This window comes from Hypomesus transpacificus, unplaced genomic scaffold, assembly GCF_021917145.1.
Source record: "Hypomesus transpacificus isolate Combined female unplaced genomic scaffold, fHypTra1 scaffold_30, whole genome shotgun sequence".
Lineage (NCBI taxonomy): Eukaryota > Metazoa > Chordata > Actinopteri > Osmeriformes > Osmeridae > Hypomesus > Hypomesus transpacificus.
The window spans coordinates 2,995,602-3,018,876 of record NW_025813826.1 but is presented as its reverse complement, the minus strand read 5'-3'; the positions used below and the strand labels follow the sequence as shown (position 1 = coordinate 3,018,876).

Here is a 23,275-nt window from a genome sequence, read left to right as displayed (position 1 = left end):
GTGGCAACATCAGATGGACAAGGTGTTCTCAATATAGAGCTTCTCTCCTTAAAAAAAAAAAAAAACACTGCACCTTTTTCTTTCCCTTTTAAAAAAGTTGAGAAGGACAATGAGTGAGGAACAGAAGTGTAAAATGTAAGAGGCCACTGCAAATGTTACCCTTCTGGTCCTCACTTAAAAAAAAAAAAGAAAAAAAGCAGTGGTCTCTTAATTTTTTCCAGAGCTGAATATTGTCTGAAATCAACCATACAACTTTATTATTGTCTCTTGTTGAACATGATTACTTTTTCTGCCTCTTAGTTCTCCTGGTCCTGACCTCCTGCCTGCCCTGACTCTGAGCCTGCCTGCTGCCTTGTATCTGAATGACTTGTGGACAACAAACCTTGACTGCTCGGAATATTCTACCTTTAATAGACCACAAATTTACAACCAGTGTGTTGTGTAATATTGGTTGTCTCTTGGTGAATGTGATTACAGACCTCAGTGTCTCCAGTTTGCAGAGTGGATTCCCCAGTCCAGCAGAGAGCAGCTTCATGCCTGAATCCCCCAGGTTGTTGTAACTCAAGTCCAGCTCTGTAAGCTCTGAGGAGGGGAGAGCTGAGGCCAGCGCTTCACAGCACCGTTCTGAGAGGTTACAGTCATTCAGCCTACATGACATAAGGAGAACATGACACATCATCAGACTCATAGTTTATACGATAGGATCATACGATAATCAAATATCACATCACAATATGTCCTAAATCATAACATTGTTAAAATTACTTTATACATACAGAGCGGTTTTGGAGTCTCTGACCACTGGCAGCAGCCTCAGAAGACCTTCTTCTGATCTGGAGTATATCTTCAGGTCAAACACATCCATCTTCTCTTCTGAAGTCAGCAACACAAAGAAAAGACCTGACCTCTGTGTAAATGAGAGCTCCTCACTGGAGAGACTTCCTGAGCTCAGGTAGTGTTGGATCTCCTCCACCAGAGAATGGTCATTCAGTTCATTCAGACAGTGGAACAGATTCATGCATCTCTCTGGAGAGTGATTCTTTCTGATCTTCTCCTTGATGTACTTGACTGTTTCCTCATGGCTCTGTATGTTGCTTCTTGTATGAGTCAGTAGGCCTCGTAAGTCAGTCTGATTGGACTCCATTGAGAGGCCCAGGAGGAAGCGGAGGAAAAGGTCCAGGTTTCCATTCCTACTCTGCAAGGCCTTGTCCACAGCAGTCTTGTAGAGGTGGATGTCAGATGTGTCTGAGGTGGACTGAGACACCAGATTCTCATTGTTGTTGATGAATGAGAGAAACACAAACACAGCAGCCAGAAACTCCTGAAAGCTCAGATGGACAAAGCAGAACACCTTCTCCTGGAATACTTTACCATCCTGTCTGAAGATCTGTGTGAACACTCCTGAGTACACTGAGGCATCATGGACATCAATGCCACACTCTGTCAGGTCTTTCTCATAGAAAATCAGGTTGCCTTTCTCCAGCTGGTAAAAGGCCAGTTTTCCAAGTGACAGAATGCTCTTAATGCTCTCTTCATCCCAGTGTGGATCTGTCTCAGTTTTCCCATGATACTTCACCTTCTTCTGTTTGGTCTGTAACACCAGGAAGGCTGTGTACATCTCAGTCAGGGTCTTGGGCATCTTCTCTTTCTTCTCTGATCCCAGCATGTGCTCCAGGACTGTCACACACATTAGGGAGAAGACTGGAATGTGGCACATGATGTAAAGAGTCCTAGATGTCTTGATGTGTGAGATGATTCTCCTGGCCAGGATCTCATCACTGCATCTCTTTATGATGTACTCCTCCTTCTGAGCATCATTGAACCCTCGTACCTCTGTCACCAGGTCAACACACTCAGAAGGGATCTGATTGGCTGCTGCAGGTCGAGTGGTGATCCAGATGAGAGCAGAGGGAAGCAGGTTTCCTTTGATCAGGTTGGTCAGCAGCACATCCACTGAGGTGGACTCTGTGACATCACACCAGCTCTTGTTCTTTTTGAAGGCTAAGGGCAGTCGACACTCATCCAGACCATCAAAGACAAACAGAACGTTGTACTTGTCATAGTTGGAGATTCCTGATTGTCTGGTTTCTGAGAAGAAGTGATGGACAAGTTCCATCAGACTGAACTCTTCTCCATCCAACAGATTCAGCTCTCGAAACGGCAGAGGAAAGATGAACTGGATTTCCTGATTGGCTAGTCCCTCAGCCCAGTCCATGATGAACTTCTGCACAGAGACAGTTTTTCCAATGCCTGCAACTCCTGTTGTCAGAACAATTCTGATAGGTGTGTCTCGTCCAGCTGAGGGTTTAAAGATGTTGTTGCATGTGATGGCTGTCTCTGGTCTTGCTGATTTCCTGGATGCTGTCTCAATCTGTCTCACCTCATGTTCTTTATTGAACTCTGCAATCTCACCCTCTGTGATGTAGACGTCTGTGTAGATTTTATTGAGAAGAGTTGGGTTTCCTTGTTGAGCTATGACCTCAAAGACAGTCTGAAACTTCTTCCTCAGTTTAGATTTGAGTTTACGTGAGAGTCTATGACGAAAAACCTCTCCTGAAAGACCAAACACAGATCTTATTCTTAACGGGGCTTTAGTTTGCAAGAGAAAGTTACTTAACAGTTCAGAATAGTTTTTCAGATTCTAAATATGGCAGACATTGATGGCTTATACATAAACATTGATTTTCCATCATTGCACTTTGCCAGTTGAAAGTTACTCTGATTCTCTTAACCTGTATCTTCATCATATACCATCAATCGGTCAACTAAGACTAAATATGGAGTCTCTTACTTTTCTCCAGAGTGTCAGCCAGCTTCTTCTGGTTCATGTTCCTCAGGACGTGCAGTGTGATCTTCAGAGCTCCCTCTCTGGCACTGCTCTCCTGCTTCTGATATTCAGGGTCCACCACTTCCTGGTCCTCCCTCTGACTCTCTAAGCCTTCTTGGAAATCTGGACTCAGAATCCTCTTCATCCTCTTCAGCTCTTCCTTCACAAACCCGATGACAGTCTCCTCAAGCACCTGAAACAGAGAGGGAAGATATCAGAGGAACCAGGAACTCTATACACAGTAGTACAATCGGATTAAAATGATTATGTCTTGTTTGTACTTTAAATGAACACAAAACTCACTGTGAATATAGAAGACAAGTCGTCATGGTGACTCTGGTCTGACATCGGTTGATTTCTGTGGACAAGAGATGACATTACTTAAACACATGAACCACATGGGCTAAATATCTAAGACCAAAATACTGAATTGTCTCCATTCCTGCATACACACAGACACACTGTTTAAGAGTGACACAGAGTAAACTATCTTCTATACCACTAGATGGCACTGATTTGTTCCTTTCCATTAGGGGGTTTCCTGTTGGACACTAGCTGTCTGAGTAATCGATAATTTCCTTAAACCATACATTTACATTTATTCATTTAACAGACAATTTTATCCAAAGCGACTTTCAAGAGAGAGCTTTACAAAAGTGCATAGGTCACTGATCATAACAACAACATTGCGGGTAGCCAAAACATGAAGCATACATTGTGAAAAAACAAAAAAGTGCAAAGGGAAGAACCATAAGAGATAGATGATAGCTAGATAGATACTTTATTAATCCCGTGAGGAAATTCAGGTATCTTTCACTGCTCTCATATTAACAATAATTACAGACAATATGTACAGACAATACGATACAATACAAACAGACAATACAATAAGGTTATGTACAGTGTAGATAAGATGTATAGTGCAAAACAGTGTGGAGTCATATAGTTTTATGACAGCTGGGACAAAGGACCTCCTAAGACACTCAGTCCGAGAACGTAGGGTGTTGAGCCGCCCGCTACGGAGGCTGCTGGACTGTCCTGCCAGGACATGGTGGAGGGGGTGATTGACATTGCCCATGATGGCTAAGAGCTTGCCCCGCATCCGTATCTCCACCACAGTCCCAGTGAGTCCAGGCACTGCCCCACCACTGAGCCCGCCTTAAGAGCATGTAGTTAAACAAGTTACAATTAAACAACATGAACCTCAAAAAGTGCAAGAGTGTACCTGTAGAAAAGCAAGCAACAGTAAAATATTTCACACCGAGTAAAATAATTTTAAACTAGAGAGGGTACAATTTCTGGGGAAATTGTAGGGTGTGCTTGCTTGCGTTGGTTGTAGGAGTCCATATTTAAATTACATTTTACAACTGATATTTCTGTATATTTTATATAAAAATGCATAGCCTACTTATTATTTATAAAGATTACATAGATTTAAAAGCATATTTTTTTCTGCTCATTTACAACTCAAAATACTAATAGTGAAGACTAGAATGAAATAGTTTTCTTCTCATTTTCCCTGCAAGAGGGAATGGTGATCAGCAACCTCATATTTGAATCAAAACGAATACATTTGGCAGACCGGTGTAAAAATTGACCTAATCTCTATTACTTAAACGTAATTGTAAGTTTTTCCCTTGATATTTTCAGGCATCTAGCCTACTCATATTGCATTCATTCATTAATAAAGAACCCCCTTTAAAGCTTATTTTAACAACAACGTTACCAGCAGTAGCTATCTCTGATGGAATCGCGATTCAAATAGTACCCTCTGATAACTGAAAATATGCCCCCAAAAACGTAAATAAGCTTGACATTTATTTAGGGGAAAATCAGTAATTCATAAAACTGTCAGTGGTAGCGATCATTGCCCCGGTAAATTGTAGGCTACTACTACTACTAGACTGTTCGTCTTGGTAGCGATTGCGTTGGTTGAATTCGATTTAATGTTACTTCCGTTGTACGGTCTAGCTGATATGAATTATTTTCATGAACAGATTTACAAAGTTTAGGCTGTGGCAATGGAGTTCAGTTTAGTAGTCACTAGTCAGATAGTTTCACCTATTGAAATACTTTCGATTTAAGTAAGGGTAGTGCCGAACATGTGCCGCCGTTTCGTTTGACTTTCTACTGTAAACAGCTGTGGAGATGTTTTTGTAGCTACTAACTACAGTACTAGACTAGTAGTAGGCTACAGCGTTGCAGTGAGCTACACTGGTTTGAAACCACAGGTCATGAGAATTTCACCCACAAATCGTTTACTTGTAATCTACTGTTTCTTTTGACATAATAAAGTTTAGCCATAGCTGTGGCATTGAAGTAGTGATGGGAAGTTCGGATCATTTTACTGATTTGGTTCTTTGAATCTCGTTCAGTAAAATGAACAAATCTTTTTTGAGTCATTCGTTCATTTCAACGTATGTCAATGAACAGTGAAAATAACAAAACCAGACAGTATGATGACTTGAGCGAATATCATTCAGTCCTACTAAAACAGCGGCCACGCGAAAGGCAATGAGGAAACTGTTTCCTCTACTAAAAAATACAATGCGGGTCACGGGAAAAAAGACAGAGTTGGAAAATGAACAAATCGTTTGTTTCCTCTAGCTACAGAGCCTATACAGGTCACGTGAAAAATTATCCAAAGACTCGTAGAAAGAGCAAGTCGGGAAATGAACTAATCGTTCGTTTCCTCTAGCTACCAGTACAGAGCCTATGCAGGTCACGTGAAAAATGATCCAAAGATTCGTACCCGAAGACCGATGCGGGAAATGAACGAATCATTTCTGTTTACTTGGACGAGCCTATGCAACAGTCCCGATGCACGGCCACGAGAAAATGAACGAATCACTCTTTGAGAAGACTCGTTACTCCCGAGTCCTTGTAAGGATTCGTTCAAAATGAACGAATCGTTCACGAACGACACATCACTACATTGAAGGCACTATCCTACTACTACACACTACCAGTCTGACTGTGAGGCTAACGTCAAAACAAGACGCGGTCTCACTCAAGTTCCAAGTTTTAAACAAATAACAAAAATATGCTGACCCGCTGGCTGTCTTCGCAATCACCATATCTTTTAAACACCGCTCTCCATTTGGATGTAGAATTGACCCTGGCACTCGTCGACAACACTGTTGTTGCTGCCGCAATCGTCAATGGAGGCTGACGGGGCTCTCACGTAGCAAACAAATCAAAGTTTTTACAGCAATCTACATTAAAATCTGACCACCTGGCTGTCTTCACAATAGTCATATCGTCATAACATTTCCCTCTTTCTGATTTTTCGTGTAAAATTGAACTATAAAATTAGCTACGAAAATACTACTATGACGCTTTCTAGCATGGCTGCCGCCTAAAAGACTAGGCGGTCTCATGGGCAACCCGCACTCGCTCAAATTACAAAGACTTTCACGACCTAAATGAAAAATCAGAGATTGCAGTTCCACTCAAAATCGCTTTCTCAACAAAGCCAAATGGTTGTGATTTTTTGGGGGTGGTATTTTTCACTCGTAATCCAAGCTCCAATTTGCGAGCTAGAACGTCTCTATCACGTTGTATCCATGCGTCGTTGCTAACATGTGGTGACGTAGCTAGCACAGATTACCCTTCGTTGACTAAAGGCACTTTGTCGCCACAAAAACGTTGTAACCTCCTAAACTGTGGAACGGAACGTAAATCCCAATACAAGCAATGCAGTCGAGACCAAGACGAACATTTTGACACAGGCGTTGTCTATGTAGTCCAAATATTGACTGATCCTTAGGGGGGCAAAAATAAAAAGAAATAAATGAATATATATGTGAAATAACAATGGTTTGTGCTCGCCGAAGCCAAGCACACCCCAACTAGAAAATGCTGTTCCTGCAAAACAGCAGTGAGAATGCTGAAAACCTGAATTGTGATTTTTTTTTTTTGTTATAAGCTGAAGCTTCAAAGCGCCCGAAATGTCTTTTAAATAGGGGCTGGAGTTGGACGAAGGCATAAAACTACAGAAAGTGGAAAAAAAATGCAAAACAAAAAGTGAAGAAAATCAGAAAGAAGAGAAACAATGCATGAAAATGTGAAAATTTAGCAGAAAATTATTTGCTGGAGTTTTAAAAGGCCTGAAATGTATGTTAGAAAGACCTGCAGCAAGATGAAGGCAGAAAAGAGAAAAAAAATGCAAAAGTACTGGCAGTTGGAAGATACTTCTGTGAAAGGTATTTTTGAAAGGACCTGGAGCAAGATGAAGGCAGAAAACTAAATGTAAAAATGACTAAATGTAAAACAGAAGAAAAGAAGAAGAAAAATGCAAAACAAAAAGGGGAAAATTTCAGAAAGATGAGCTGCAGAAAAATGTGAACATTTAGCAGAAAACCAGTTGCTGAAGTCTGGGTTGAAATAATTTGAAGGTAAAAGAAGGAGGTAACACTTTAGAATAATGGTCCGTTGTTAATGAGTAGCTATGCAGGAAGTAATATGTAGTTCTACATTAACACTGAATTTAATACTATTAACTAATACGGAACCAAGATTAACTAAGCAGTAAGTAATAGCGAATTTAGTACAAAGGTAGTTCCTTGGTAGGTATTTGATTATTACTAAATAAATATATCTTCATTGAGAACTACTTGTGAACTATGACCAATTAAGAAAGAATAACCAATGAATTACTAATCACAAAATTAATGTCTAAAAAGTGAACAATTGTGTTTTTTTTTACTCTTAACATGGTCATAACATTTCAAAAGCTTGTGCCTGAAATGAGTTCTTTGTGGAAACCAGTTTATGCATATTAACGTTATAACACGCCCCTGTATGATTATGGGATACGTCCCCTCCAATATTTGATCAAACTGTATGATTATGGGACATGTCCTCCCCAATATTTGATCATAGGCCTACAGTATGATTATGCGGGCAATATCGATGTGTATGCTATTAGGTCTTTCTGCAGCTCAGAAAATATCAAATAGGTTTCGGTAAATAACGAAACCTATTTGTCCTGAATCCACGTCATGTTTTCCCTAAACCTATACTGGTGCAACGTCAATGAGTGAGTTAGGAGTGCGAAATCGTTTGGCAGTGGCACATTTTTATGGATGGTAAATATCCAGTATTTGGCTAACAGACAACAACAACAACTAGGTGAATTTCACTAGAATTTCGAATTGTAGAATTAGTGCGAATTTCGATTGCAAAACTATACAGTTTGTATGAGGGACTTTTTACAAGCTAGCCGACAGCTATAGCCTGGCTTTACAGCTAGCAATAACTGTAGCTATAGCGTTTTGGGCCATGTTCCTGTTCTCCAAATTGAGTTATTTAGCAAGTCATTTGACAGTCCTGCCATTTGTTCTTTCTTCCTTCATCATTTTTATTCCTTTGGAATTGCGTTACTGTTGTATTTCGCAGTAGTGGCCAATGCTGGACTCGTGAGTGGTGAATAGGCCTATACGTTGATTTGGGTTAGTCATGTACTTACTTATTACTTACATTTACATTTACTTACTATTACTTATTTAGCCATTATGTTTGACTCAGTTTATCATCACAGTTTGTTGAGTGTGTTGAATGTTTCATTCCAAAATACAGATTTTTGTTTAAATGCTAGGTTTCATCATTGTGCAAAACAAAGAATGTTTAATTCAGACATATTTTACAAAATGCTTTATTCTTGCATGCCCATGTGCATTTTTGCATTATGTAGGATTTTCTTTTATGATTTCATGGAAATCTTCCAGTGCATATAATAAAAAAAAAAAAAATCCAATCACTGCAGTTGTTTTATGTTGTAGATCTTGTGAGGTGACATGTTAGTGAGGTGTTAACATGTTTTTCACTTTGAAATAATGGTCCAGATTACAGTTACTGCGGGATGACAAGGTAACTCTTGAGTAATTAGTGAAGAGTTAACATGTTTGTCACTTTAAAATAATGGTCCACATCACAAGTAGTTCCTGCAGGATGATATTGTAACACTTGAGTAATTAGTGAGGAGTTAACATGTTTGTCACTTTAAAATAATGGTCCACATCACAAGTAGTTCCTGCAGGATAACAAGGTAACGCTTGATTAATTAGTGAGGAGTTAACATGTTTTTCACTTTAAAATAATGGTCCACATCACAAGTAGTTCCTGCAGGATGACAAGGTAACGCTTGAGTAATTAGTGAGGAGTTATACTGGTTTTCACAAGTGATAGCCCGATAATAAGTCTAATTTTATATTTGACACATACGGTACAGACATACATTTCTGTGAGGCACTAGTGATATTCTAACAAACATTGTAATATGTGGTTTTACGCTTATCGCAACATAAATGCAAGATGCAAATTGTTTTTGACAAGAGAACATCAATGTTTATATTCATATCCTAAAGAGAAGTCCTCCTCATGCGGCTACTGTAACATAAAGGTAGGTCTTTGGAGTCTGAGACATTGAACTGATACTCAAGAGCTCATAATAGTAAACTAATCCAAAACATGAGTGTCAGCATCACTTCCTATTAAAAATGTTAAACAAATTATCATTATTTGTATTATACCATGTTTAAGTTTGAAATAAACAGAGAACATACGTCCATCCTTTGGTAAGAGTAGTCAAAATCTCAACCTGTAGTTAATGTATTTGGGGGGGATATAATATTCATAAACTGGTTTCCACAAAGAACCCATTTGAGGCACAAGCTTCTGAAAAGTTATGACCATGTTAAGAGTAAAACAACCAAATTGTTCACTTTTAGACATGTTACTTTTGTGATTAATAATTAATTGGTTATTCTTTCTTAATTGGTCATAGTTCACAAGTAGTTCTCAAGAGGATACATTTATTTAGTAATAACTAAATGCCTACCAAGGAACTACCTTTGTTGTAAATTAGCTATTACTTACTGTTTAGTTAATCTTGGTTCCATATTAGTTAATAGTATTACATTTGGTGTTAATGTAGAACTACCTATTACTTCCTGCATAGCTACTTGTTAACAACGGATAATTATTCTAAAGTGTTGCCTAAAAGGACAACACTGGAATGACTTGAACTTGCTGGAAAAACGTAGCAACCAGTGGTCATTGGCAACAGACTGGCAACATTTCTAACTTAGAATCTAAGTTTCAGGTTCAAGACGGAGGAGAAACTAATCATGCGTGCCTGCACACCCAGTCCTGTTCAGACACTTAATTTAAGATGACATCAAAATAATAATTCATAGTGCAGGGTTGTCGATGTTGTCGTTGTCCCTGGCGAGTTTTTTATACGTAAATAACAATATCATGCTACATCTAACCAGCGGATCATTTCTTGCAAGTGTGTCAAAGTGGTATGTATTAACACCGTAGGCTTGAATAATAACCGAAGGCGTGAAGCTAGAGAGAGGATGCAATGGAAGATTTCCTACATAAGATACATCTACTGCTTCAAATTGAAAACGGAGACCATCTTTTGATTAAGGACAAGTTCCTTAACCTCTGTTTTCAATATCGCTAATAAAAAGTAAATACTCTTCAGTTACGAAGCATTTGTCGGTAGGATTAACGCCAGCTGCAGCAAACACTTACCCCAGCCCTGGTTTGGCTGTTCGTGACGGTCAGCTATGACAGTCGAGCCTCGATTTTTGCAGATTTCTGTAAATTTGCTAAAATAAAAACAATCTAGCTAGATTATGTACACTTTAAGCTCAATGTACATACCTTGTTTGGCCAATTTGGTCGATTGTGGAAAAAAAGTCGAACCGTTTTTAGTTATGGAGAGCTAGCTCGATTATGAGAAATGTAGCTAGAATCCACACCTCAAACAAGTTAACTTAGATGCAAAACTGTACGTCCCATCCAAAAAATAAGGATATTTTCCGAGACTCTGCCCAGGGCCGGCCCAAGGCATAAGCGAACTAAGCGGCTGCTTAGGGCCCCCGTGGCCACCAAAGGGCCCCGAAGAGCACATGAAATTACAGTTTAATGTACCGTGTTTCTTCAATTAAACGCTGCTCTCGTTTAAACGCTGCACAAAAAATGAACATTGATTATAAAACTCCGCCCCAGAAATACGGTAGGGGTAGCCGGTCCTGAAATACCTAGTAGCAGCATGTGATTTCAATGAACATTCTCTTGCACTAAGGGTCCACTGTTGGCTAAATACGTTTCAAATATTATATCAACATACCTTACTTAGCAAATTATTCTAGCTAGCTAGAGACTAGCTGTTAGTCGGCATAGTCGGGAAGGGAAGCTTACGAAAAAATAGCCAGAAAATGAATAGCAGTCTAGCCTATTGCTAACGCCTGTCTCGATAATCTATTGAAAGAACTGGAGAAGCAGGTGCTCTTGCGTTAGCAAGCTAAACTAGTCAACAGGTTACGGTAGGTAGTCTAGGTGTTTTCGCTATCTAGCTGTTCACTCCTTGCAAATCAGCGTTAATAAAAAGCAGATGAGATAGAGCTAGCTAGTCTAACTAACATTGACATTTGCTCGTTGCTAAATCGATGATTTAGAAGACTGTTCAAACTATCTAAGAACATTTTATGTAGCGAACTAACACGTTAGCATGCTAGCGCAGCTAGCCTATAATACCATATTTCTTAGATTAAACGTTGCCCTCAAATAAACGCGGCCCTCGAATAAATGGCGCACCACAAATGAACTATGTGTAACAAATTGAAGTTTAATTGAATAAATGAGGGGCCCCCAAATAAATTCTGCTTAAGGCCCCATAAAGGCTTGGGACGGCCCTGACTCTGCCAAAACCATTGATATCCTTTATGTGAAATACAACTCATTTGGCAGTTTCCAAAACGTTACCCAATTCTGCTTGCATGGTGCGTGTCTGTTTGGTTGCCACGGTGATGGCGCAGCTGTGATCGCTAACGAGCTGGGCAGAGAGAATAACACATTTAGCTGGAATCAACACCTCAAACAAGTTAACCTAGACGCAAAACTATACGTCCAATCTCAAAAATTAGGATCTTCCGAGACCCAAGACTCTGCCGAAACGAGAGATGTCCTTTATATGTCTGTGCGGTCAGAAATACGACTCTACCGGCAGTTTTAAAATCGTCTTCCTTTCGGCCTTCTCTGACAAATTTTACCCACCTCTACATTGAAGTTAGTGAGAGAATTTGAAAGGCTGCTCTCGCTTCAAGGCTCATGGCTGACAATCTGTAAATGTGAGCTCTTTAGTAATTACATTGGCTGAAAGAGGACACGTTTTCCTACATTTTAAGGTATAGCTTGTTTCTGTGAGTTAAACTATATGAACGTCCGAGGAATTTGTTTGACAATTTAGTTGAATATCAGAAAAAGAATCAGTTTTTGATCATACAATCATAAAAATCAAGAAGGAGCTAAAATTTTCATGTATTTAAAACTGTCACAATTCAAAATTGGCTGAATATTTGAAAAAGCTGAATCATTTGGGAATAGCTGAATGTCTTGTGAACATTTTAAAGGTTGAATGGTGTCTCTAGCTGAAAGTATGCTGAAGTAGTTAAAGGCCAAAAAACGGCAGAAGAACTGAGAAGTTGAAAAACATAACAGCATTCTCACAATAATAATATATATGTGAGATAACAAAGGTTGTGCTCTTACCGAAGGCAGGCACACCCAATTAGTTACAACCAACCAACAAGAGCAACAAGTCTCTCAATAAGAGTCATTGTGATCCTGGAGGAAACTAACATCAGGTCTGGCAAATCATTCCTAAGTACCTATGTACTCCCGGAACAAGTGCATCATAAGCCTTTTTCTTGAAGGTGGGGAGACAGTCAGTGTCTCTGATGGAGGTGTGGAGTTGATTTTACCATTGGGGGGCCAGACAGGAGAAGAGTTTGTGTTGGGACCAGGGGCCTGTACTACGAATCAAGATTTGGCGTTAACGAGGTAACTTCAGGTTCAACCCAGGGTTTTCTGTACTACGGCGGTGGATCACTTGTTACCGGGGTAGATCGCCATGGTAACACATGCTGAACGGCTAACCTGGTCGGGAGCAGGTTAAGTTGGAGATCAGAGATTAACTGGTATAAAAACCCTGCACACTAACTCATTCTTGACGATATTGTCGTCACCGTTCAGAGAAGATCCTGTGGAGCTTGGTGCGCGGATAGTGAGAGGTGCGCTCAGAAGAGCCAGAACATTTAGAGACCAAAAAAACCCTTTCGCATTCCCTCATGAGTATCTTTCTGAAAGATATAGGTTCTTAACAGAGGGAAATATGTATATTGCCAGCTTCTTGAGCCGTATGTTGCCAATGCGACACATTGAAGCTGTGCACTCACAGTCCCACAGACTGTATGCCTAGCGTTTCGTTATTTCGCTATGGGTACTTTTATAGTGTGGGTGATGCGGAGAACCTGAGCAAGAATACGGTCTGCCGCGCAATTTGCAACTGATTTTCTTTAATGGCTGTGGCCACCATATTCTGATTAATGGACTGATGAAAAAGAGATATCCAAAGTGCCCTTTGTAAAAACTTTGGAAATGAAACAAGGTTTTTCACTCAATGTTCTGATTTCTGTTCTGGAAATGTATACAAATGATATCATATTTTACAACTTAATCATTTGCTCATTTAAACATATTTACAGTAATTAATGCAATATTTGACCTACTATTAGTTATCAACTGGGGAGGTTTAATGTTGATATGTTATCCCTATTCACTGGGGTGTCTCCCCTTAACCCTTTTGTCCTTGGGTTGCTTTGACCCATGTTCTAATCATTTCCATATCAGAAATTGGGGTTTCTATCAACCAAAACCTTTCAAACCAAAAAGAACAATGGGTATCTGTACAAAGCTCTTCACAAGTGATACAAAAATGATCATTTCACTACTTTCATTGAATTTTGATGTTTCATTCACTTTTATAGCATTTTTCAAAAATAATAAATAGGACATTTAAATAGATAAGTGGTGAAATCCCCCAGAAAAGATTCAAAAGGCACAACAAGAAAGCCACAAAAAAGTATAAAAAGACCAAAACGTAGAAAAAAGTGTTTAGCAAATACATCCTCATGTGTTCTTCCTTCCCTTAGCCGGGCTGCCAGCCCAACTTAGCCCAGCCCACAAAAAAATGTGGTTGGGTCTGGAGGGGCTCGTATTGGGGACAAACTACAGTGCCTTGCGAAAGTATTGGCCCCCCTTGAACTTTTTGACCTTTTGCCACATTTCAGGCTTCAAACATAAAGATATAAAAATGATTTTTTTGGGGAAAAAATCAACAACAAGTGGGACACAATCATGAAGTGGAACAAAATTTATTGGATATTTCAAACTTTTTTAACAAATCAAAAACTGAAAAATTGGGCGTGCAAAAGCCACCTGGGAGACACACCAAACATGTGGAAGAAGGTGCTCTGGTCAGATGAATCCAAAATCGAACTTTTTGGCAAAAATGCAAAACGTTATATTTGGCGTAAAAGCAACACAGCTCATCTCCCTGAACACACCATCCCCATTGTCAAACATGGTGGTGGCAGCATCATGGTTTGGGCCTGCTTTTCTTCAGCAGGGACAGGGAAGATGGTTAAAATTTATGGGAAGATGGATGGAGCCAAATACAGGACCATTCTGGAAGAAAACCTGATCGAGTCTGCAAAAGACCTGAGACTGGGACGAAGATTTGTCTTCCAACAAGACAATGATCCAAAACATAAAGCAACATCTACCATGGAATGGTTCACAAATAAACATATCCAGGTGTTAGAATGGCCAAGTCAAAGTCCAGACCTGAATCCAATCGAAAATCTGTGGAAAGAACTGTAAACTGCTGTTCACAAACGCTCTCCATCCAACCTCACTGAGCTTGAGCTGTTTTGCAAGGAGGAATGGGCAAAAATGTCAGTCTCTCGATGTGCACAACAGATAGAGACATACCCCAAGCGACTTACAGCTTTAATAGCAGCCAAAGGTGGCGCTACAAAGTATTAAGTTAAGGGGGGTGAATACTTTTGCACGCCCAATTTTTCAGTTTTTGATTTGTTAAAAAAGTTTGAAATATCCAATAAATTTCGTTCCACTTTGTGATTGTGTCCCACTTGTTGTTGATTTTTTCAACAAAAAAAATCATTTTTATATCTTTATGATCAGAGTCCACGTGCATCTAAAAGCACTAAAATACCTCAACGGATTCTGAATACTCATTCCACTCCTTCCATCATGGGGTGACCCTGATAGCTGGAGAGGGCCAGCTCCTCAGCAGGGATGAAGTCCTGTGGAGGAGCCACCCCCCCCCCTCCAAGTTGCCTAATTTGGCTGCAAGCAATTTCATTGTTCTATAGGCCTTTTGTAGCTATACAATATCCTACAAAAGGGACAAATTCAGGCAATTCAGCCATGTACTTGTTGGCCTTAAAATATGTACAAGTATTGCCTACTGCTACTTACCGTTTTGAATTATGGTTTTATATTTATTTTTTATTTGCTCCCACAATCGTTTGCCACTGCAGGGTTGCAACTAAAATAATACAGCAACAAAAGTTTAACGTTGTGGAATGCACATGTGTAATTATGGTCACATCTTCAATAAGTCATGTAGCTTACGCATTTAGTGTCTGCTATTTTCTGCCAGCTTGGCAGCAGCGACTTTGTTGAATTTTGCCTGTATTATATGTCTGTATTCCTGATATGCTTGTATTACAATATTTCACGCAGGAGGAGCAGACAAAGTTTGTAAGATTATTGTCTGCTCTTCTTGCGTGAAATATGCGGCTCTTGTTTCGTCAATGTTTGCGATTGGACATAGGGTGCAAACACCGCCCCTTTATGTGAACGCGCACGTCTCTAGATTGGAAAGATCTGGGTTGAGTTAGAGAATTGATAACCGCTGTCGTAGTACCGCTTATCGTGATTGCGATTGTTAGGCTTCGCGTAGCCGGGTAACTGAAAGTGATCCAGAGCATGTTGATCTTGATTCGTAGTACAGGCCCCAGGCGCTCTTGAGCGGTGGGACCACCAGACGGTTGTCAGAAGAAGACCGTAGGTGGAGGGTGGGGGTCTAAGGCTGGAGTAGAGACTTGATGTTGTCGGATGCAGTCCATATGTAGTTCTTATGCAAGAACATGCTCTCATGGTTCTTCCCATTTTCACTTCTTTGCTTTTCACAATGTATGCTTCATGTTTGGCTACTCGCAATGTTTTGAGGCTCATCTCATTGTTATGATCAGTGACCTATGCAGTTTTGTAAGGCTCTCTCTTGGAAGTCGCTTTGGATAAAAGCGTCTGCTAAATTAATAAATGTAAATGTCGGACAAATTCCATGGCGCTCCTTTAAATGTTGCAGCTGAAGATGTGTTGGGCATCAGAATCCGTTGAGGTATTTTAGTGCTTTTAGATGCACGTGGACTCTGATCATGTGTTTCATGACCAGGTTTAGTGTTATTGTCTGATGAATGAAATGCAGGAGACAGGTGATGACTTTAGACCCTCTCCGTGTTTGAGCCGATCTGCAGATTTGTATGTGTATTGTCTAATGTTTGTGTGTTAAACATGGTTGTTTCTGTGTTCAATTGTTTGTTTGTTAATAAATATGTATGGAGAGACATATACCATTTTATTCCAACTGATTCTCAGAATTTCAACCACAGTGTGTTTCAACCAGACACTGAAGAATGACATCAGGGTCCTCCTCACACAGGGCTGCATTTTTGCTAGCAGCCTGCTTTAGACACTGCAGCACTCCTCCACCCAGGAGTTTAAGACCTTCTGGTCTCAAGCAGTCTAAGTGGGCTGAGCCCCGCTCGGTCTGTGCTCATACCAGGCCTGGTACCTGCAGGGCTTTGACTCTCATGCTGTCTGTGTCAGTGTTATTGTCAGTAAATTAGTTAGTTAATTGCATTTGTTTCAGGGTAGTTTGTTGTGATTGTGTTGCACATAATGGTGACAATGTACATTATAGTGTATGTTAAAGTGACAAATACAAATGATTTACATTGACTGCAAGCAGAGGTCAGTACATACCCTTCCTCATTAGAAGGTTGTCCTTCAACACTGAAATTAAAAGGTGGTTCCATGGACTTGTCACTCTTCATGGACACACAGCTGGGTACAGATGAGGCTGGTCTCTGCTGTCTGATCCTGTCAACAAACACAACAAAGTGTCTTACAGACATAAATCCATAAAGTAGACACCACAGATATATCTATACTTTCTGCCAATATGGGTTGCTAAAATGATCAGACCTGTTGTTACTCTGTTTCTCTCACTGCGAACAATTACCACATGGTCTGTAAGTTACCCATTGTGTACTGTACTTTTTTACTCAAAATCACCTTAAATACTATAACAAACAAATATTGACAAACATCTATTACCATTAAACCATTAAAATCGGACATTCCTTCCTGGATCTTCAAATGAATGAGATTCAGACAGGCAGGGATGTGATGAGGGATACTTTAGTATCTACAGTCAGCAGCTCTAACCCTGTGTTTTAGTAGAGATTTTACATGCATAAAGCAAAGGGCTACATTGGGATTTTAGATTATGAATATTACTTTAAACTTTGTTTCACTTAAACAAATACAGTACAGATGACTTCTTCACACCATGTCACCTTCATGACATAACATTGAACACCAGCAGAGGTCAGAACATACCCTTCCTCATTAGAAGGTCCTCCTCCATTACTGAAATTGAAAGGTGGATCCATAGACTTGTCACTCTTCATGGACACACAGCTGGGTACAGGTGAGGCTGGTCTCTCCTGTTGGATTGAGCTTCAACACAACAGAGACAGACCTTCAGTCTCAGTCTCCTCTGGCAGGCACTACAGATCTCTGCACACCAAAACCACCAGACACAGGAACAGTTTTTTACCCCTTGCCGTCACTCTAATGAACAGTTGACAAATTATTATATTTTATTATTATATGGCAACAATGGTACGAGCGTTCTGATTGGCTAATGGGTAGTCATGCAAACCACGTATTGCCCTCCTCGCCGGTCAATACGGATTCGTATTGCCCTCTGACGTCAGCTTCAAAATGAGCGATATCGACGAGTCAGCTGCTGAGTTTTACTATCCAGATGATGCTGAAAAGATTTGTAATCGAAAGTGAGGATGAAGACTAGACTGAATCACTTGTGTCGTTATTTTGTGTTGAAATTAAAGCCATTTTAGCAGAACCATGTTGTCCGCTTTCTATCAAAAGTAATGAGTTGCTAGGCAACACATGAAACACACCGTGAGAAGACTTAAGAGCTAGCTACAATTAGCCTAGAGGTACTGTCGGGCCAAATAGTGTCCTACCCGACGTCACAATGCCGTTCTGAAGCAAGGACGCGTCCGTCGCTATGCCGACCTTAAATTCCTGAGATATCTACGTGTGCTAGCAGGAAACTGTCATGGTTGCTATACTGGTTACTAGGTAGGAAGTTTTGTATTTAGGCTTATTTAAACCAGTTTATTCTACTCCACTATTAAAAGTTTTCACTCGTTTAATAGCTGGTGCTAGCAGGCTAGTTGTTTTCGTCAAAATAATTCACTTATTTAGCATCATTTTTAACAGACCGGGAAGGCAACACATATAGTATTCTACCTGCGTGCGTTGCTGTCTCGGGAATGTCGAACCAGTGAAAACTTTAAATAGTAGAGTAGAATAAACTGGTTTAAATAAGCCTAAATACAAAACTTCCTACCTAGTAACCAGTATAGCAACCATGACAGTTTCCTGCTAGCACGCGTAGATATCTCAGAAATTTAAGGTCGGCATAGTGACGGACGCGTCCTTGCTTCAGAACGGCATTGTGACGTCAGGTAGGACACTATTTGGCCCTAGGACACTATTTGGCCTGACAGTACCATTTATTTTCGTTTACAAAATGAAAAGAAGCTAAAAATGCCATATAATAAACTACTTACTAACCTCGACCGTTCGGTCATGCCGGGAAATATCAAACCTCGGCTTTGCTGTATCGACCTCGCGATACGTTCCAGCCTCAGTTTGATATTTCCCGGCATGACCTCACTCTCGGTTAGTAAGTAGTTATTATTATATCATATGTTATATTTATTTATTTTATCCTAAACTTTTGCATGCATATTTTTCAGTTTAAGTACATTGAGAGCAATTAAACCCAGAAAAGATTCCTTGTATGTGGAAATGTACTTGGCCAATAAAGATGCTTCTGATTCTGATTTATTCTGACTAATGATGATGTCATAATATCACTGCTGAGCTCTGAGATGGAGAACAGTCATGAACAGTTATTGATTCTCATCTTACCTCTTAGCTTTGGTTTTCATGTCATGTTCCCCAGAGAGACTCATTTTAGAGGCAGTGCCCTGAAACACAGTAATGTTTTGTTGGTTGCTTAGTATAATTCTAAAACATGGATTACAATATTGATACATGGATCTTTTCCAATCCAGTTTTAAGGCCTTTTGAGTCCCTCAGTGACATCATGTGCAGACTTGCATCTGTCAGAAACGTGATGTTTCCCCAGAGAGACTGGGCTGCTCAGTGAGCTGCCCTGTTTGCTGCAAGGCCATCGATACAGGAAGCTCCTTAAAGTATACAACCTCCAATGTATATATACTGCAGGTTACATTTACATTTAGTCATTTAGCAGACACTCTTATCCAGAGCGACTTACAGTAAGTACAGGGACATTCCCCCCGAGGCAAGTAGGGTGAAGTGCCTTGCCCAAGGACACAACGTCATTTGGCTCGGCCGGGAATCGATCTGGCAACCTTCAGATTATTAGCCCAATTCCCTCACCGCTCAGCCATCTGACTCCCATACTTGTGCTGAGTAAAGGTTGGTTTACACTCATGAATCCAAACCCTTTGTAAACAAAGACCCTCTGTTAACAGGGTCTATATACAGTAACATTGTTGTGTCTCCAGCTGCTACAGACTCTGGGGACCTCAAGGTGCCACTAAGACAGAGATCTGGTACAGAGACCATGAATCAGGATAGACTGATAGGTCAGATCTGGTACAGGGACCATGAATCAGGATAGACTGATAGGTCAGATCTGGTACAGAAACCATGAATCAGGATAGACTGATAGGTCACAACCAGGGGAAGGTAATAAGTTCACGTCAATCTTCTATAACTCAGTCTACATCCCACATTATAGTAGGACCCCTGTACTGGTTGTTGGCATTGATAAAAGCAGCTGTTTAATGATAACCTAGTGAGAGAGCTGGTTATATACTAGATGTACACATGAACATGAACCCCCCTACAACAAACCCCTGCAAAAAGATATACTCTTACATATAGAAAACATTTAACCCTCAAAACCCTGAAAACTCACACAACACTGTAATGAGAGAGAAAGGCAGTTGTGTGTGTGTGTGCTGTGTGTATTAGGGAGAGAGAGGAAGGTTTGACATCAGATAGGAGGGACTGTCAGAGCTGCTGGTAGAGGTGTTCATACTGGGGACAACATCAACAAGTCTCACTCTGCAATCGACTATTTAACATGAGATTATATCATATTGAATTATTCAACACACTCAAGAAACTTGAACAGTGTAATCTGATCTAAAGCAGCTTTATTGCCTTCTCTGAAACTGCTCTCTCTGCTGTCACATGTTCTGTAATAAAACCCAGTCCAGTAGATATCTGTACTGTAGACAATGATTAACAGGATTGACCACTCCTGGTCTCTCTGCCCTGTTACAACCAAGAGTCTTCATGACCACATGACCAGTTATATCTAAATCGTTGTCTCTTGCAATGAGAGCCATGTTGTCATGGCTGTGTGCTGGAGGTCACATGCATATGGGTACAGTAACAGCAGTGTCAGACAGGGTTAGGGTTAGAAAGGGAGGCCCGTAATGTCTTACAGATCTCCTCCACTCCCTCACCATGGAGGATGGCTACCGACGTCTCCCCTCCTCTGGTGGAATGAGCCTGAACGCCAGGTGTCACAGGACATCCCATAGACTCATCCAGGATACTGAGAGCATCAGGGAGCCAGTGACAGAGTCTTTGTGTAGACAAAGTATCCCAGCCCTTGAACCACAACAGCAGATCAGCAAGTGGGGAGAAGATCTGATAGATGCATATCATGTCCGCCAGGGGGTCGTCCGCCGCCTTGGTCCGTCCCCACGGGGGTTGGGGTTAGGTCGTCTGGAGCCGCCCCTGAGGTGGGGGTGCCGTCCTGCCCGCAGCCGGGCCCCAGACTTAGTCTGTCTGCCTTGTGTGTGCACCTGGGTCCTCCCTACAACCGTTACACTGATTCAGCAGCACTGGAATGAGATCTATGTAGCCACAGTACCTGCGGCCAGTCAACCAACAGTGATTGTAAAAAGTCAACATGAGCCAATATATTCACAATATTAGCTTCTCCCTTAACTAAACCTCCTCTGTGTCTGCACCCCCAGTCAAAGCAGGCTGCATCTTGCCCTGCAGTAGTGCATAGTACAGTGCAGGCTTATGTGCTACAACAAACATTTTAGTGAGTGCAGTCAGACAGGGGAACAGGAGGATCTCAAATACAACAGGCAGAAAAGGGACACATTCACAGGCAAGTAATGGACTGCTAAGTGCTGCTTTCAGTGCCAATATAAACCAGACTCACACTCCCTTCAATGCTGTTTCACTAAACAACACATCTCTTCATTGTTGTTAAATGTTTTTGTTAGATTATTTCAATACATGTATTTGTTATTCCTTTTCAACCCCATGTATGGAATCCTTTTCGTCACAGCCTAAAAGCCAGACGTGAAAACATCATTTGTGCAAGGCACCATCTTTTCTTTATGAGGAGATGTGGTCTCTTGGTGACATTTCTTTTTTTTTAAACCATCTTCAGCTTAGCTTAGAGGGAAACTTTTCACCGTTTACAGACAGTTTAGTCGCACAATGAGTGGAATATACATCCTAGGATGAGACACCCTTTACAGTGGAAAACTTATCTAAGGAAGCTATTCTGTTAAGAACACTCTTTGAATGAGGAGGTTGTCAAAATGGCACTGTCCGGAAATGTATGTTTTTGTCTTCTCAAAACTCAAATCATTTTGCATTACTAACACTTCCAACACGTGTCAGTGCAACAAGGGCTGTTAACATTACCCATGTTTCTGTAACTAAATTAGTGTTCAGTTCTTAGTCCTTAAACTGACTAAGTCCTTCATTGTTACACAACCCTAAACTATATAATCATCAGTAACGTGGTCAAGGTGTAGATTAAGTAAATACAATACATGTAATCCAGTACACTTACTTTAATGTATTTTCTAACGTCTTCTCTTTGACAGTTCAGGATGTCGTCTTCCTTCCAGAAGTGCCACACATTTCCTGTTGAGAGACATATCTCTACTCAGGCTGTCTGACTGATGCTGACAGGAAACCACAAGGGGAGAAACATCATGTACAGAACTGTGACATGTACATAGAGACATGATTAGCTTCAACCTGTATTGGCAGCCATTTTCAGCAATCCAGTCTGTAAGTGTGACTAAAAAATGTTATGTCATATTTGGTCTGCAGTATCAGATAAAAAACACTAACCTGATTTATTTTTTAATGAAAATATTTTTTTCCAAAACACAGAAATGTATGTTATCTTACGTTCTCTGTTAAATACAACATAATGTATTATGTGTAGACATGAGTTACATGAGAGCTGATGTGTGAGACTGTGAAAACTAGAAAGCTCTATAAAGGAACTGTCTACCATCTGTCATTCTACAGAGGGAAGAGAGGAGGAGAGGAGGAGCAGTGTCTGGTCATGTGACCTGTATACAGACATGGTAGCAGTGTGTGGTCATGTGACCTGTATACAGACATGGTAGCAGGGTCTGGTCATGTGACCTGTATACAGACATGGTAGCAGTGTCTGGTCATGTGACCTGTATACAGACATGATGGCAGTGTCTGGTCATGTGACTTGTATACAGACATGGTAGCAGTGTGTGGTCATGTGACCTGTATACAGACATGGTAGCAGTGTCTAGTCATGGGGACTGACTGCATGACTGTTTCATATTAAAACAGAGGAGAATCATAACAACACTGATGCCACAAGTCCACACACACACACACACACACAACAAAAAAACACACTGGCTCACTTGCACACAGCCTTCAACCAAGTTGATCAATCCCCTGAACTCATGTGCTCCATCCCTCTTGGCTAGGGAGTGATGAATGTCCTGATGTGCAGAGGGGAGCCTATCAAGTACCTGGGCTCTGTCTCTGGGAACCCCTGTGTTTGTCCACCATGACGAGTGTCTCCTCAACACAGAGAGAGGCTCTGGTGGCTCAGCAGAGCGGGGCTGTGACTGGAGCTCTTCTTCTCTGCTCAGGTTCCTCCACAGCTGCATGTCTCTGTCTGGCTCTCTTGCTGCTCTCAGCCTCTGAGGAATGTTGCCCCCCAGTGGTGTGGAGAGGACATTGTGGATGTCATAGTCTCAGAGGTCCCTCACTTCCAGTGTGTCAGTGAGAGGAACGCCCTGGATCTGGCTCTAGTGCATGGACACTGTTTTAGACTTCTGCACATCATATTCATAGTTT

The 23,275-nt window shown here is 40.8% G+C and overlaps 1 protein-coding gene across 6 annotated transcripts in view; it reads right to left on the bottom strand.

The window, feature by feature from the left end:
- Positions 1-23,275, bottom strand: part of LOC124463668 (NACHT, LRR and PYD domains-containing protein 12-like) — a 33,790-nt gene extending 10,515 nt beyond the window's left edge. For 4 of the 6 annotated variants that reach the window (XM_047015481.1, XM_047015485.1, XM_047015483.1 and 1 more), the window contains exons 1-9: positions 22,945-22,999; positions 21,984-22,057; positions 19,028-19,086; positions 17,399-17,518; positions 16,760-16,876; positions 3,131-3,185; positions 2,792-3,020; positions 777-2,553; positions 480-647 (exon numbers count right to left, since the gene is read on the bottom strand). In XM_047015481.1, coding sequence (XP_046871437.1) covers positions 480-647; positions 777-2,553; positions 2,792-3,020; positions 3,131-3,185; positions 16,760-16,876; positions 17,399-17,518; positions 19,028-19,086; positions 21,984-22,057; positions 22,945-22,984 — 2,639 coding nt within the window. In that variant the 5' untranslated portion in view covers positions 22,985-22,999. Of the gene's footprint in view, positions 1-479; positions 648-776; positions 2,554-2,791; positions 3,021-3,130; positions 3,186-16,759; positions 16,877-17,398; positions 17,519-19,027; positions 19,087-20,622; positions 21,023-21,983; positions 22,058-22,944 lie in introns of those variants that run through there. The other 2 variants (XM_047015487.1, XM_047015482.1) reach the window with 2 other exon arrangements.